Below are 16,600 nucleotides of genomic sequence, written 5' to 3'. Positions count from 1 at the left end.
ATCATTTTGTCTTCTTATCGCTTTCCTCTTCAGGAGGTCCCATGTTGCTATTCCTTCCCCCTATTTAATGATAATTTGTTTAAAATGGCAGCCATACACTGAGATATATTTAGATGTGCCTTTCCTGCAACCCTTCAACTTCTGCCTCCATCTTCACCTCCTCTTCCATTTCTTCTCCCCTTCCTCTCCACCCCACCTAGCTCAAAGAAAAGGGGTATCCTCTCTGGGGGAACTTAGGGGAAGTGATGCTCCAGGGCTACCTAATCCTTTTTTCATTGTCTATCTCTCTCTTTCTCCTCTCCCCTCTGCCTTCTCTCTGCCTCGTTATTTGCATGTATGTGTCTGTCTTTGGAATTTCTGGCATACGTACGGACACACACACACACACACACACACACACACACACACACACAGATCCAACAGCAGCTTCACTCTGCACTTGGCTTGACTTCCTGCCTCAGGCGGATCAGCTGAACTGATTCCATTACTTACAGACCCCCCTGCAAGAGAAGGCAGAGGAGCACAGACTAGGAGGAAAAAAGTGAGAGAAGGAAAGAGGTAGAGGGCAGAGGGGAGACTGGGAATGGATAATAGATGTCACACAGATAGGAAAAGCAGAGCAAAAGAAGGGGAGGAAAAGGTCAGGAAATAAGGAGGAAGTGAGGGGTTTTAACACCTCCCTTGGGAGTGGGATAGACCTCAAAAATTCTCACCCTGCCTCCTGCAGCAAAAAAGGAAAAAAACAGTCAGACAGAAGCACATACATACACTCAACAACAAACAACAACAAACTCCTGCAGGCATGGGTAGACTAGACGAAAATTAATGTCCTCTCCCATAAGGAGAAGCTTGCAAGGGGAGAAAGAGAGTGAGAGGGAAAGGGAGACGGAGCAAGACGTAGAAGAATTGTTTTTACCCATGTGTGGCTCTCTGGCCTGCAGGCCCCTCATCCCTCTCACTCTCACTCCCTCCGCTGTCACTCCCAACGGCATGTTTCTCTTTATCTCCCGATCTCTCCCTCCATCAATCTCCATCTGCCATCCTCCTCCCTCCCCAACCTCTTCCTCTCCTTCACCGCCTTATTCCATTGCCGCCTGCATCCTCTCCACTGTTTTAGGTGTGTCACATCTCCACAGACAGCAGGAGAGACAGAACTGACTAGAAATTAAATATCAGGTAAAAGGAGCAGCAATGTAGGAATTGACACAGGAAGTGAATAATGGTAGAAACCTCAAGTCAGAGCAGTCAAGGTAGGAGATAATAAAATGATTATAATCATGTAATTTTAACTTTATATGATACTGCCGATAGTGGACAATATTCACTGATTAGTCAGTCATCAACAAACCTGAAAAGCTATCACTTTATCCCTTGGAAAATAGCAAGTCTTTGCTTGGTCTTTTCAACTTTCATTTACATGGCTGAAGGCTTTAATTGACATTTAGCAGCTTTACACATTTTTTTATATGGCCAGATTGCCAATATATGCCTATGTTAAGCAGAAATCTTACTTTCATGAAATCCTGTATGTTACTTATGGTTATTCCTGTTGAAATGAATGTGTCTTTAGTTGCCGTGCTGTACTACCCATCAACACTTTCTGAACAATTAATTGATAGTCATAAGATCATCTGCTGGTTACTTGTCTAAGGAAATTTAAAAAGTTTGAAAAAGGGCACTCTGAAGGATGGGTCAAAAGTCAAAATGAAGCAGGGAGCAACGAGCTTCCTCTACAACACACGCTGACAACCGCCTTCTCATTAATGTCCGCTGTATTACTTTCCTTCCCTCGATTCTTCACCGTCTCTCAATTCCTCTCTCTACCCCCCACCCCCTTCTGGTCTGTCGTTCTCTCTGCAGGCATGTTGTGACAGGATGTAGCAGTGTGTTATACAGGGTTGTACTCACCAAGTGCATATTATCCTGTAAGGCTTAATACCCAGGTTGGAACAAAAGGGCAGGCTTGGAAATTACAGCTTACGTCGCTTAGCACTCAGCACAACAGTCTGATTCACATGAAAACACGTGTGTGTGAACTTTCACATATGCATGCAGATGCATGGGTTGACACTCACACGTGTTGATATATATTCAGAAAGTTGACAGCCTGGCACACACAGAGAGGTATTGTTACGCCTCTTACACGGTCCTCTACACCCAAACACAATGTTCTCTCTGAAAATATCAGCTGGACCGAGAGCCTTTTTGTTTTATTTTAAAGAATGCTGTTGAAAGCTCTAAAATCAGCAGTAGGGCTGAGATGACAGGTATTTTGATGAGCAATTATCCAAACCAAATGGAGCAATGGGCCATATGGTAATGGTAAGAGCTTCTTAATAAGTTGCAACAACTAATGTTTCGCCATGAAGAATATTTTCAGAATAGACTGGTTAGTTTGAAAGACTTTTAAGACAAGCCATATATCACATTTCTAGATCTTGTCTGAGTTGTCCTGTTGAAACTGGTCAGAACTTTAACTTAGACACATTTGGTGCTTTGAGCTTCTCAACTATGCGGATGTGCTTGTATTTGATTTTAATTTATGTAAACAAATTTATTTTGGGTTTTGGGAACACTAGTCAGGCCAATAATGAAATTCAAGGCCAATAATGAAGAAAAATCAATGGCTTATGAGCAGTAATGTATATAATGTTGAGTCAGTGAAATTCTGTTCACTGTGACACGTGAAGTAAAGCCTTCAGTCTTCTTCACCTCAATGTCTTGTTAGAGTAATAGAGGGAGAGATTGTGTGTCTGTGTTTGTGTGTGGCAAGGGGCCAGGCCTGTCCTCTTTGTTTTAATAAATCTCCTTTAGATGGAGCTGTGCAGCCATAAAATGCATTGATTATCGTTCCTCAGATTGTCGCAGGAGACACACGCACACACACTCACCTACGCATCTGCGTATCTACACATGTTCATTGATGCTGTCACACACAGAAAATAGTGTATTGACATTTTTTTACTTGCGTACATTTGCAAACACTCATATTATACAATAAGCATACAATACAATTTGTCATTCAAACATGTCAGTCATTGTAATTCATGAACAAAATAAACACTATAGATGAAGTACTGGACTGAAGTTATCACACCACACTTTACTACACTGTTTTCAGTTTCAGGTTAAAGATGGTGACTGGGGCTGACCTATTGCTTGAAGCTTTGTGTGTGTGTGTGTGTCTGTGTGTGGCACATACAGTATTTGCCATATTCAACAATTCAACGCACCCGCATTTTACTCAAGCTCTCTCTTTTTAACAGTGCAAAAAAACATTGAAACATTGTGTATGACAAACAGCAGCCAGCATGTTCACACTGCAGTAGCATTCCCACAACTAAACAGTCTGCAATCTACTACAAAGTCTGAAATAACCCTTGGGGGAGAACAAAATACAAAAAGATTCTTAGAAGCGGAAAGAATCAAACACTGAAATGCACTCTCCTTCCATCTCTCTTCCTTTCTCCCCTAGCATACATGTGTACATTCTCACTCTATTGACATGTAGATAAATCAGAGGCAGACCAAGCAGTCACTGATGTAAAATGAAAATGACGCTAATCTGCTGTTACCGTAACACACAGAGATGCATCAATTATTAACGCCTACAATAACTGGGCTTTTCTCTTCGCATTTTCTTGTTTCTCTTGTGTCTGTTGTATATATCAATAGATGGACAGAATATGGTAAAAGCTCCCATCTCAGCACTTAAGTGCCATGGTCAGGCCTTTTGAAGACATGTGGCTTCTATGGTGAATGTGCTTCAGGTTTTGTTAGGCAGGTCTGATTTCTAAAAGCAGCGGGTAACTTTTGCTTCACTCAACAAGACTTTTTGTTTCTAAAAGGCATAATAATTGTTGTGCAGTGAATAAAATCATTACACAGGTGAGTGTATACGTGTCCTTTTACAACAAAAGACGAGCTGATAAAACATAACCACATCACAACCCTCTAAATGCAGTTATTGGCGGTAAAATGTCATCAGTTAACCACAACCCTTAACAGTGCACGGGGCACAAGAACCCTGCCCATTGCAAATATATCCGTGTAGACAAAATACCTGAAATGCAAATGATATTTCTGAATAAATGGTATATTTGTTAGCCAAATATAGTGACCAATGTACCTTTGTCCACTGTCTTCCATAGGTAACCGTTTCTTCCTGACCTCATTCGGGGCTTTGTATATCTCAGAAGTGCAGAAGGAAGATGCTCTGTCCACCTACCGCTGTATCACAAAGCACAAGTACAGTGGAGAAACTCGCCAGAGCAATGGAGCCAGGCTCTCTGTTATGGGTAAGCCGCAAAATACCACTTTAAATCGGGCAACCAATTGGTAGAATATAAGCAATGGCTAGGCTTTGCACAAGAGTTTTAGAATTATATTTTTAAGGATTCTTTAAAAAGAGGGATGACTCATCTGATAGGGTTTAGGCTGACATAATACACTAGAGTAATTTTAATACTTTGACATTTTGGAAATTACACTTTGTTTTTTTGCTGAGAGTTAGATGAGGTTGATACAATCTCATGTCTTTGTGGTAAATATTAATGTGTGGCCAGAAGATGGCTAACCTACTTTAACATTAAGACAGGTGGGAATGGGCAGACTCCATCCTAAGGAAATTCACCTACCAGCACCTGAAATTCACTTATTAGTTCACTTAGTGTCTTGTTTGTTTAATCCTTTACTAAACTATAAGTCTAGAAACAATGCATTGCACTGATGTGGTTATGGTGTTATGATCACTGTACACATTCCAGGTAACCAGCAGTTACAGGACGTTACTAGACATTGTCTCAGTTCCGTTTCTGGCAAACTGTATCATGGCAACTGCCTGGCAACAAAGGCTTCAACAGGTGGAGTCACTCAACATATCCGATGAGTCTTTGCGTTTTAACTTAGGTGACATTGATGGCTAGCCAATATGCTAGCAAAACCGAGCACTCAGCTGCCCACATCCAACCGAGAACAGCTGATGATGTAAATAGTAACTCATCCTTAGATGCATCTTATTTCAGTTCAGCTTTGTGGTCTACAGGGTCTACGGAGGCAACATGGCTCCAAATACTGCAAAGGCCATTTCCTGTTGTTTTGATACATGTAAACAAATGAAATTTGAAAGAAGGAAGCAACAAGGAATTGGTGAATTTAAAAAAATATTGGGGAGGGTTGCGTCAGGCAGGGCATCCGGCGTAAAAACTGTGCCAAATCAACATGCAGACAAATGATACACTGTGCCGACCCTGAACTCACAGCATAAACTGAAGGGACCAAAAAAAAGAAAATACATTTCACCTTTTTTTAAAAGGTGAATGTTGCCTGTCTACTTTTCATTATCAGTCATACAGAGGCTTTTCACAGCCTGATCCCTACCTCTACCTTGAACCCATATTCTATCCCGTACCCTTCTATATCTCTTCTTTCTCTGTATGTGTGTTCTTCTTTTATCATCTTATTCATTAATCTAAAAATCAAATTAAAGTTCTGATGGTTCCAAACTCATTAGAAATTTCTGTGACATTTTTTCACCTATAGACCCTACGGAGTCCACCCCATCAGTGCTGGACAGTTTCCAGTCCGGTGAGGTGCAGGTTGGGCACAGTGTGGAGCTCCCCTGCATCGCATCTGGATACCCAAACCCAACCATCCGATGGCTGAAAGATGGTCGGCCACTACCTGCAGACTCCCGCTGGACACGACGCATCACCGGCCTCACCATATCAGACTTGAGGCTGGAAGACAGTGGCAACTACATCTGTGAGGTCACAAACAGCTTTGGCTCCAAAGAGGTGACAGGTCACCTCAATGTCATAGGTGGGTAATAGAATACAGTAAACTAATAACAAACCAATAGTCAAATCACATAACACTGTTCTCAGCCTCAAGTAATGAATGTGATGTCAGGTTAAGGACAGCCACAATATAGAAATAATTTAAAAGATAACTTTGGTCATTTTCTAAATTAATCATATTGTCCAAAATCCCCATACAGCCAACAGTGAATCTTCTTCTGTTACTGCAAGTGAACTGTGCATGCACAATATTTAAGGTGGAATGACAGAGAGATGACTCCCAAGAGTGTGGACGGTATTTACGAGGGTCTTTGTTTTCAGAATGAAGAAATATGTCATTAAATGGAATGGTGTGTCTGGCTGGGATGTTTTTAATAGTTTTGGGACAAGAACGGAGGTCTATGGCATTAACAAAGGAGCGAATCCAGGCGGCACACTATTGACCAAAAGTGACTAGAGAAGATTCAGTGTTGTCTTTTGCATCTCTATTGTGATTGTGGACAATATGATTAATTTAGAAAATGACCGAAGTCTTTCTTTAAGCGCTGGTTGCTGAACCCTAGCCACCCCCCTAACCTACCTCCCAAACCCACCATTGTGTGGGCTGAGTGTGAGCTTGATCTCCAAGGATGGCTTGTCCCCCGCTGTGCTCTCAAACCCCACTGAGGCTTCACTCCGGTGAGAGCAGAACGGTGGACATGCAGAACCGATGCTCTGTTTTCTCACAAGAATGTGAGAAAGATTAAGGGAAAGAGTATTTCATAATGTTGTATGAATGAAAGAGATGTGTGAAAGAGAAGATGGCACACTTGTAGAGAGAATAGGGGGGGGACGTGACAGAGGGGGAGGGAGAAAAGACAGAGGGGGACAGGGTGCAGTCAGTGGACACTGAGCAGACTGGCCACAGGGCACGTCACTGCAAAACCCACAAATCTCCTGTGACAGGTTATGGAAGGTGGAACATGCACACACATTCGGACACAGCCTACACTAGATGCACTCGTTTCCCGCAGAGAAAGTCTTACACATGCACATGCATTGTCACTCACACATGCACACACACATTCAGCAGCCTCCAGCACTTAACACCAGCTGCCTTATTGCTCACTGACATTTTCTCCCCTTTCTGTTTTTCTGTCTCAGTTTTCCTCGCTGCTTAGCGCACACATAATCACACACACACACACAAACGCAATAGCAGAAATCTTGACACACAAACAACAGTCTCACCAAAATATGATTTCTGTTGCCTGGCCAGCACAGCGTGGCTGAGTTCAAATTTCTTCCCATCAACAATTCACATAGCCCACGTGTACAGCCTCAGAACAAGTCTGCATGCACTGTACTGTGACTTCAGTACAATACTTTGACCTCTAACGTGTGAATGAAAAGGTGTAAGTGACTTTTAATAAAGCCTTTGATCCTGTCTACCTACCTCCTTCTCTTTCTTTATTTTTTTTCTAACTCCACTCCACCTCATCCTCCAATCTCCAGAGCCACTGCGGGTCACCTTGTCTCCCAAGAACCTGAAGACAGGCATCAGCAGTACAGTCATTCTTTCCTGTGCCGTCCAGGGTTCCCCCCACTTTACTGTGTCCTGGTACCGTAACACAGAACCTGTCCTGCCTGATCAGCATTTTTCCATCCAGGGTGCTCACAATGAGACGCTGTTCATTTCAGCTGCACAGAAGAGACACTCGGGAGCTTACCAGTGCTTTGCCACACGCAAGGGCCAGACTGCCCAGGACTTCTCTATCATACTGCTGGAAGGTGAGAACGGAAAGCGATTAACATTTTAATGTGCAACCATGAATAACAGCTGTATAGGGTTATTGTACTGATGTACTGAGAATGATTGGGTATTTTATACTTTCTGACATAATAATTTTATGTGATTTACAATTCACATTTACTGTACATCTACCAACAATGCTGGAGAGCAAGTTGTGTCTTTCTTTTTCTACAGCTGTAAATATGTTTTCAGAAATATTGTGGAGTGAATGTTTTTAATAATTTATATAGTATCATAATAACTAAACTGAATTCAGACAAACGCAATTGCATAGCTTCTATATCTTGTTAAATCCCCTCAGTGATTCATAATTTATTTTGTTATACATATTAGTTACACATTCAGTGTATGAACTCATTCAGTGAGTCCACATATTTTTAAAACATATGCACACATAGAATAAAGAAAAAGGAACAGTTGCAAGGACCAGCAGACAAAACATCTTCATATAGTTATGTTAATAATACCAAAGGGATATTTGCTATATTGGGTAACATGTTACAAAGCTTCATTTATTATCGATGTGATATATTTCTATTCTGTACCTCAGAATAAAAAACAAATTACACTTTTCTACTTTGAGAAGCACACGGAATTAACCTCTTGTCAAATTAGCTCCAGCCTTTGATTTTTGTTAGTCTTAAACCATAATGCTGTCTTGAATACTGTGTAAATCTTTACTATCTGTTGATTAAAATACGCACATACTTCACACAAACACATACTTCTTGTCTCACGATTGTTTCTCAGATGGTACACCCAGAATTATTGCCTCCTTCAGCGAGAGGGTGGTGGTCCTGGGTGAACCTTTTTCCTTGATGTGCGCCGCCAAAGGAGCTCCTCCTCCCACTATCACCTGGACCCTGGACGACGAGCCTGTGGCCCGGGACCTGTCACGCGTCAGAGCCAGCCAGTACACACTCTCCGATGGCAGCACTGTGAGCCATGTCAACGTCAGCAGTCCGCAGATTCGAGATGGAGGAGTGTATCGGTGCGCCGCACGAAACTCGGCCGGTAGCGCCGAGTACCAAGCGCGCATAAACGTAAGAGGTGCCTGTCTACTTTTCAATATCAGTCATACAGAGGCTTTTCACGGCCTGATCCCTACCCCTACCTTGACCCCATATTCTATCCCGTATCCTTCTATATCTCTTCTTTCTCTGTATGTGTGTTCTTCTTTTATCATCTGTATTTTTTTGTTGTTTTTATCTTATTCATTGTTTTGTTTTTTTCTGTCTGCACAACTATATGTGATGACCTGCAGCAGCCTAGTTTTGCTTCTCTGGTAATCCAGATGTGTTGTCTGTCTCATTCTGTCCTGTTGTCTGACTTTTCGTAGCTCTCAACACCTGCCTGTGTGAGTGCACAAGAATAGTATATATATGAATATAACTGCTGTACTTATACACCCGCAAATCTACCTGTTTGCAGGCAAATAAAATGTCACGATTTAGACATTAGACATTTTATAAAGAGAAACAATGGATAGAGGAGGGGAGGGGAGATTGAGGACATAAAAATAAATGGATGAAGAACCTTTAGAAGAGAAAAACAGATGGTCAGAGATGGACAGATGAGAGAATGGATTAAACACAAGATGAGGAATAGAGAGGAGAACCAGTGTCTGTTGGGGGAGCGATGGTGAACTCTGGTGACAGGACTGGTGATGTCACTGTCTTCAGAGATAACAAGGATGAGGAGTGACACAGATGGACAGGGCCGTATCACTGTCTTCATGTCTCTCTCTCTCTTTTCTCTGTCCTTTGGTGAGATGTGAAGCTGTGACATGTGAGTCTGCTCTAAGCAGACATGCCAGACTAATCATTGGAGTGAGAATGAATCCCATTGCCAGAACTGGAGCTCTACATGCAGCACAACCTCACAGGAGTACAGCCAAACCACGCACATACATGGACACACATGCATAACCTCACATGAGACAGCAGTAGCACACGAGTATGCTTATCCACTCACTGAAATGTGATACTTTTAACTTATCTCAATCGGTGAGGGGCCAACAGCATACACTGAGCCACACAGACAGTTGAAGACCCATGTATGTGTATACTCTGTGTGTCTGTGTGTGTGTGTGTGTCTGTGTGTGTGTGTGTATGTGTGTGTGTGTGTGTGTGTGTGTCTGTGCAACGGTGCTGCTGAATAATACATCTTTGACTCGTCAGAGCTATGACTTCAAAGCTCAGCACATGCTGAGAAAGGGAGGAGAGAGAGAGAGAGAGGGAGATGTGGGGGTAGGAGGGTTGGAGGGAGAGACAAAAACAAAAATGCAAGACGTACAATGGTGAGAAGGTCAGAGAAGTTGTGACAGATGATTGAGTGATAGCTTGGTGTCTACCAATAATGCTAAACACATTGTGGGTCTGAAGGACTGTCTGCCTGCTCACAGCCTTCAGTTTGCCTTTTGGCAATGACACATGACCAACACATTGAGACAGTTCAGCTTTATCTTTGGTAGGTTTTAGTATTTGGGGGAGATAATTCTAATATATTTTTTATTTCCTATAGTCTGTCAGTTACCTGTTGTGGTCCCCATTGCTTAGTCTCACTCCCAACTGTGAAAGTATACTCTTTATTCCTTGTAGGATGATCTGCATAACATTTCAGCACAAATGTGGCAGCAAAGGTAGAATAGTTATGACACGTAGGAAACTAAACACTTTTTAACTTTATACAACCAAGAAAAATGTCCAGGCCTTTGTCCATGCCCAACAGTGACTAAACAGCACGTTGCAGACATTAGTTTGTTAAAACCTGTGGCTCGCAGTCTGCAACACGGCTAGGAAACTGAAGGTAAAGCAGCACCTTACGTACATTAAATGTAAATGCATTATCTTTCCCTGAATGGAAAGCCCCTAAATAAAGTACAAAATAAAGTTAAGTTTTAGTTTTGTTTCTCTAATCGGTTTCATCCACTCTGTTAGATTCTTTTTTGAGATGAGTGTAGTCTATTACATTAGATGTTGGTTTGCTTAAATGTCAGTAACATTAAGTGAAATTACCATCGCTAATCCGGTTTGACCTGCGAACAATAACACTATCGCCGCTGCTCCTCCATTCCTGTATTTCTACATATAGTTTGTGTCTGCTACAAAAGGAAACAATGTGAGCAATTAGAGGGACAGGGGCATTGTTCAAAACATCATGGGCTTTTTGTTCCCCCTGCCTAGTTTTAGTTCCCATTTTTAAAGGGGAGCTTAATAAACAGCTGAGTAGCTGATTTTCCCTAGACTTTAAAAATCCATTAGACAATTGTGTGTCTTGGATGGACTAAACATAAGCCATTCTTATCTCTCTCTCTCCTTACACCCCTACATGCTTTTTACCTCTCTGTACCTTCCCTTCTCCCCAACCCCCCCTCCCTGTCACCCCTCCCTGTTATTCCTAAATTTCCATGACCTGCTTCTGACACCATCAACTAATGATTTTCTTTCCTTCTCCCTTTTCCTCCTCTGGTCAATCTGTCTCTCTTTCTTTTCTCCCTCTGTCCATTTCTCTCTCTTACTCCCTCTCTCTCTACCCATTAGGTTCTCCGAGGATTCGGCCTATGAAGAACATCACTGCAGTGGCAGGAAGAAACACTTTCATAAACTGCCGTGTGATTGGTTACCCTTACTATTCCATCAACTGGTACAAGGAAGGACTTCTGCTGCCTGATAACCATCGCCAGGTAGCATTCACTCTCTTCATTTTTCTCTAAAAAACAAACTTATTTGCACCCAGCAATGTATATTAATAACATAAATATTGTTTAGCAGTTCATATACAGTGGTGCTCAATATTTTTCAACATTTTTCTATATCTGCACTTATATGGCTGAAAATAGAGTTTCAGAGATCGAAACCTTGCCATTTTCTTGTAGAATTTGCTTGTACAACTCAGAATTCATAGTTCTATCCATGATAGTGAGCCAGCTTGGTCTAGAGGCAACAAATCAGCCCCAAATCACAGTATTGCCACCACCATGTTTCACAGAAGAAATAACACTCTTAGACTGGAATGCAGCGTTTGGTCATCACCAAATATAAAGTTTCTTATTTAAGATAAAAACTTCTGCTTTGGTTATGCCTGACCAAAGAACACTGGTTATATGGCACGGCTTTGCCTCTCTGATTATAGTTTTGCTTCTTGTTGCTCTTCTTTTCTGTTCTCTCTGCTTTCCCCTCATTATAGGCAGTTGAGGCAGACAGATGCCAAACCTAAGTCTGGTTCTGTCTGAGGTTTCTTCCATTAAAGGGAGTTTTTCCTCTCCACCATCGCTGAATGATTGCTCAAAGGGAATGTGTTGGGTTTTCTACAATTCCCCAAGGTCTTGACCTTACAATGTAAAGTGCCTTGAGATGATTTGAAATGTTATGATTTGGCATTATGATATTTGTTAGCCTAACACTTTTAAGGATGCTAACAGTTGTGTTGAATGATCTACATTTTTAAATGATCTGGCTGTCAGTCGACTGGTGGAGTCTAGAAATTCTTTTGTAACCCTTTCCAGCCTGACAAGCATCAAAAACTCTTCTTTACTTGAGTCTTGACACATGCTTCAGAGCCTGTGTTGCCAGGTCACATTTTGATAGTGAAGGCCCATATTTGTGCAGAAAATTCTTAGTTTACAAACTTGCACGTGTCACTTTAAATTGCTATTTTCAACTTATCATCTAGAAAATTTTACAATGTGCAAATATATCATAAATAGACACACCGAACATAATTCAAAAAAATACGCTGTAGTTGTTTTCTGTTTATCTGTCGGACAGACAGACAGACAGACAGTCAGTCAGTCAACTCTGTATGTGAATAAGAGAACCAAGAAGCCCGTGTCACCTCTGCATGTAACACTGCAATGTGTGTTCAGGTAGTGTATGAGAACGGGACACTGAAGCTCAGCGATGTTCAGAAGGGAATGGACGAGGGCGCCTACGTCTGCAGTGTGCTCATACAACCACAGCTGTTCATCACGCAGACTGTTTATGTCACTGTCAAAGGTGAGTCAGAGTCACACTCACTTTGTTAGTGAGTTTCACATGTTTTTACTTATGGCTTGGATTTAACTTCCCCGCATAACATACAGTAGATGTCTCTAAAGCCATACTGTAACACAAGAGCACACATATTCTTGTGTGGTGTGTCGTGTAAATGATATTTTAGTGTTTGGAATTTAGAGTGATAAATAATATAGAATTATGATGAGTCTAGTTTTGTTTTACTTTGTCAAAATAAAAATAAAAATATGGAAAGACTTATTGTAAGGGGGATGGAGAGTGAATAAGACTGGATTGGAGAAGGAGTGTGTGATTGTAACAGAGGGAGAGCAAAGAAGAAGGCTGTATGCGCTGCCTCTAATAACCCCTGATTAAGGGGCGGAGTGGCCTACTGTGCTCTCTCAACCACTCAACAATTACATGAAGCAGGGGTGCTATTGTATAAGGTTTGCATGTGTGTATGCTATGCACATGCATATATGTGTGTGAATGACGAAGTGTGTGTGTATATATTTTGTGTCACCTTGTATATTGTTCCGCTCTGCTATCCGCAGTGATAGTATGACATGTTTGTTTTAGAAAGTTGTCGAGTGTGGGTTGTGTGTGCTTCAACTTGACATTAGCAGATGTGTGAAATTTGTGGTTCTCAATGGTCTTTGTAGTGTTCCTCTGCACATATTATACATGTGCTTGCAGGCACATGCATGTGTGTTAATGTGGGTGCAGGTATGTGCTTGTATGAACGTGTGCTCGTCATGTCTATGATTTAATTAGATGAATTTTAACGAGGCCCAGATTAAATCCCCCAGATGTCTCAGCTGTAACCCCCCCACCTTCCTCCCCAACTCCAAAGTCCCGCCATCACCTCCGCCGGTTTCCATGGCAACACTGTTCTTCCCCCTGCGGATGGGGCTCTAATTAGAGCAGCTATTATGGGCTGGCTTTAGCAGGGCAAGGCGGGCTGGAGTGGAGGGTTGGTTTCGTGGGGGCACAGGCTGCTTCAGAGTGGATAGTGGGCTAGTAGGCCAGGCTTTAGTGGTGCGGAAGCTTTGGGGGTCTATGATTATATGTGAGCCCCAGGAAATCAGGTTTATTTTATTACATACAGTCAAACAGCCAGAAGGATCAGTTCTTTACCAATCAGCCTGGTAGGTGAAAATGACCATGCCCTATACAAATCTCATCTTTTTGCCTCCCTTCTGTTTTCTGTCCCTCTCCCCTTCTTCACCTTTCACATCTCTTGCTTTGCCACCACATGTCCTCTCAATGCCCCTGAACCTTCAAATCTGTGTGTCTACCCATATTCTGCCTGCATCTTCATGTCTGACTTTCTCCCTTTCCTTTATCCTTCACTTATTCACATTTGCTTCAAATTTCTGTCTACATCTTTTACTCACCCTGCCCATTTAAAAACCCTCTATTTTTATTCATCTCTTTCCTCGTTGTGGCCTTCTATATTTCTTCTATGTACCATTTATTTCCCCTGTTGCCTTTCCTTGCCTTTTTTACACCCTCACCTTTTTAATCAATTTGACTGTTTATTCTGTCTCCTTTACTTATTACTTTTAACTTTTCATTTTCATGTACCTTCTTTCTGTGCTTTCATCCTCTCCTCCTCTACCTTTCTTAGTTCCTCCACTCATCCAGCCATTTGACTTTCCACCAACTTCCATTGGAAAATTGATGTACATCGCCTGCGTGGTGTCATCTGGAGACATGCCCATACGCATCACATGGCGCAAGGATGGGCAGGAGATCGTGCCCTCCTCAGGCATCACTATCGACACAAAGGAGTTCATGAGCTCTCTTCAGATATCCAAGGTGTCGCTCAAACACAATGGCAACTACACTTGCATTGCCAGCAATGATGCTGCTACTGTCAGCACAGAAAGGCAGCTCACAGTCACAGGTAAGAAAAGTGTGCGAAAAGATATAACAGTGATAGCACAGGTGAAAGGAAATGGCTTATGTTTAAAGAACTGCAAAGATTTATTATGGCACTCATTCCTTGTTATAAAAATAAAATACAGTGTCAAGGTTTTTTGTTTAAGGACCCAAGTGAGGAGATGGCAAGAGAAAGTATGCTGATAAGAAAGCGTTTAATGACATGAGCAAAGGGAGAAAAACAAGAGAAATTGCTCCGTAAGGGAAACAGGGAAAGGCACACTACAGGAGGTAATAGACCATGCAAAAACAGGGATTCATAAACTTCAACATAACAAACCTTTCAAATTAAATACCAAAAAGTTTACCATTTAAGTTTACCACCAAACCTAAATTTAGGAGTGAAGGGATTTAAGAAACTAATTGTAAAAGTGCTAGGAGAACAGAAACACGATACACAAATACTGGCGGGGTAGCTTTACAGAGAAGTGTGCAAAACAACATCTTTAGTATAAAGTATAAATACTTAACCAAAGGGGTGTGCAAATACAAGAACAACCAGAGAAGATCTGGCAGTGAACTGTGGGAAGAGCTGGGTTTACCTAGACTGGATAAACAAGTTAAATCAATCAAGTTGATAATGACTAGGGAAGCTGGTGGAATAAACTATGGAATGGGAAATGAGGCAGGGACTACAAAATAAAAGCTCAGATAGTGAAAATGGTGGAAAGATAAACTGAAATCCTTATGTTGTTACTGTATAAAAATGTTAATGTATAAAAATTAAACCTTTTACTACTACAATTACATTTCTTTGACTATAGGTACTACACCACACATTTTGGTGCCATATACTGTGATATAAAATGTTAAATATTGTGTTATTGGTTGCAATCAGTTTTTGCTTGCCACCTCTTACAAGCAACAACAAGAAACTATTAAAATAGCATTTAGGCCATCTAGGAAGTTTTTGGAGAACTCTTTATTAACTTCTCCTCCTCCTCCAGTGCCTCCACGATTTGTGGTTCAGCCGAACAATCAGGATGGGATCTATGGCAAGGCAGGGATCCTAAACTGCTCAGTTGATGGATACCCTCCTCCTAAGGTCATGTGGAAACATGCCAAAGGTACACTAGGTACATGGCCCATCTTTCATTCTTTATCTTTGTACTGTGATGTGTCTTTGTTGGTTTTCCCAGCCTGTTTTCCTATTCTTAGTTCTACACTGTCCAAAGTAAATGTTGTTTCCTCTTGCCATATCTTAATTATCTCTCTTTCTATTCAGCTGGTATTGGGAACCCACAGCAGTACCACCCTGTGCCTCTGACCGGCCGAATCCAGATCATGACTAATGGCTCTCTACTCATCAGACACGTCCTGGAAGAAGATCGTGGCTTTTACCTCTGTCAGGCCTCCAACGGTGTGGGCTCGGACATCAGCAAGAGCATGGTCCTCACTGTTAAGAGTGAGTATACAAACTCACACAGGCTAATGTAGCAGAGTATGAGTTTTTACGGCACAGATAACTGCAGTGAGGCAATTTAGGATGCTTCGGTAATCCTGCGCTATCAGTCTTCATGCACACACACTCGCTAACAGTGTCAAACCAATGAGCCAGCTCGCACTACTCCCCCTCTGCTTTATGGGCACAGACACACAGACACATACTGTAGATGCACTGTGATAGATTGGTGGGGCAAAGGTGACCATGAACATAAGACAATAAAGAACAGGGAGTGAGAAGGGTGTGTGTCTGTGTCTGTGTGTATGTGTGTGTGTGTGTGTCTGTGGGTGATAGGCAGTGAGAAAGCAAGCAGCTGAACTATTGATCTTTTGACTCTTGGGATCTGTCTATAGACAATCAAAAACACTTTGAGCTTAATCATTATCTGCAATCAATCTCTCGATCCTGCTGCCGCTGGCAGTAACACCCTCTGTAATGAAATGTGAACATGCACACCTTAGCAGCACCTCTTGACATATAAATGTTTGGCACACACAGACATATAAATACACATAAATATAGTTTCTCCATGTCCTGCTATCATAGGTTTGCCTCTCTCTCTCCCTCTCCCTCTCTCTCTGTCTCTCTCTCTCTCTCTCTGTGTCTCTCCTTGCTTCTGGTGTTAGTG

General features: G+C 41.8%; 1 protein-coding gene across 5 annotated transcripts in view; it reads left to right on the top strand.

The window, feature by feature from the left end:
- Positions 1–16,600, top strand: part of dscaml1 (Down syndrome cell adhesion molecule like 1) — a 96,194-nt gene that overhangs the window by 53,737 nt on the left and 25,857 nt on the right. For 3 of the 5 annotated variants that reach the window (XR_010914654.1, XM_067507547.1, XM_067507545.1), the window contains 9 exons: positions 4,152–4,298; positions 5,542–5,820; positions 7,293–7,568; positions 8,341–8,640; positions 11,133–11,275; positions 12,458–12,587; positions 14,215–14,493; positions 15,476–15,604; positions 15,754–15,933. Coding sequence is in view for 3 of the 5 variants with exons in the window: in XM_067507547.1 (XP_067363648.1) it covers positions 4,152–4,298; positions 5,542–5,820; positions 7,293–7,568; positions 8,341–8,640; positions 11,133–11,275; positions 12,458–12,587; positions 14,215–14,493; positions 15,476–15,604; positions 15,754–15,933 (1,863 nt within the window). In the remaining 2 variants the exon portion in view is untranslated. Of the gene's footprint in view, positions 1–4,151; positions 4,299–5,541; positions 5,821–7,292; positions 7,569–8,340; positions 8,641–11,132; positions 11,276–12,457; positions 12,588–14,214; positions 14,494–15,475; positions 15,605–15,753; positions 15,934–16,600 lie in introns of those variants that run through there. The other 2 variants (XM_067507546.1, XR_010914655.1) reach the window with 2 other exon arrangements.

This window comes from Channa argus, chromosome 6, assembly GCF_033026475.1.
Source record: "Channa argus isolate prfri chromosome 6, Channa argus male v1.0, whole genome shotgun sequence".
In the NCBI taxonomy this organism is placed as follows: domain Eukaryota; kingdom Metazoa; phylum Chordata; class Actinopteri; order Anabantiformes; family Channidae; genus Channa; species Channa argus.
Note: the sequence above shows the minus strand (reverse complement) of the source record. Positions and strands in the feature narration are given on the sequence as shown.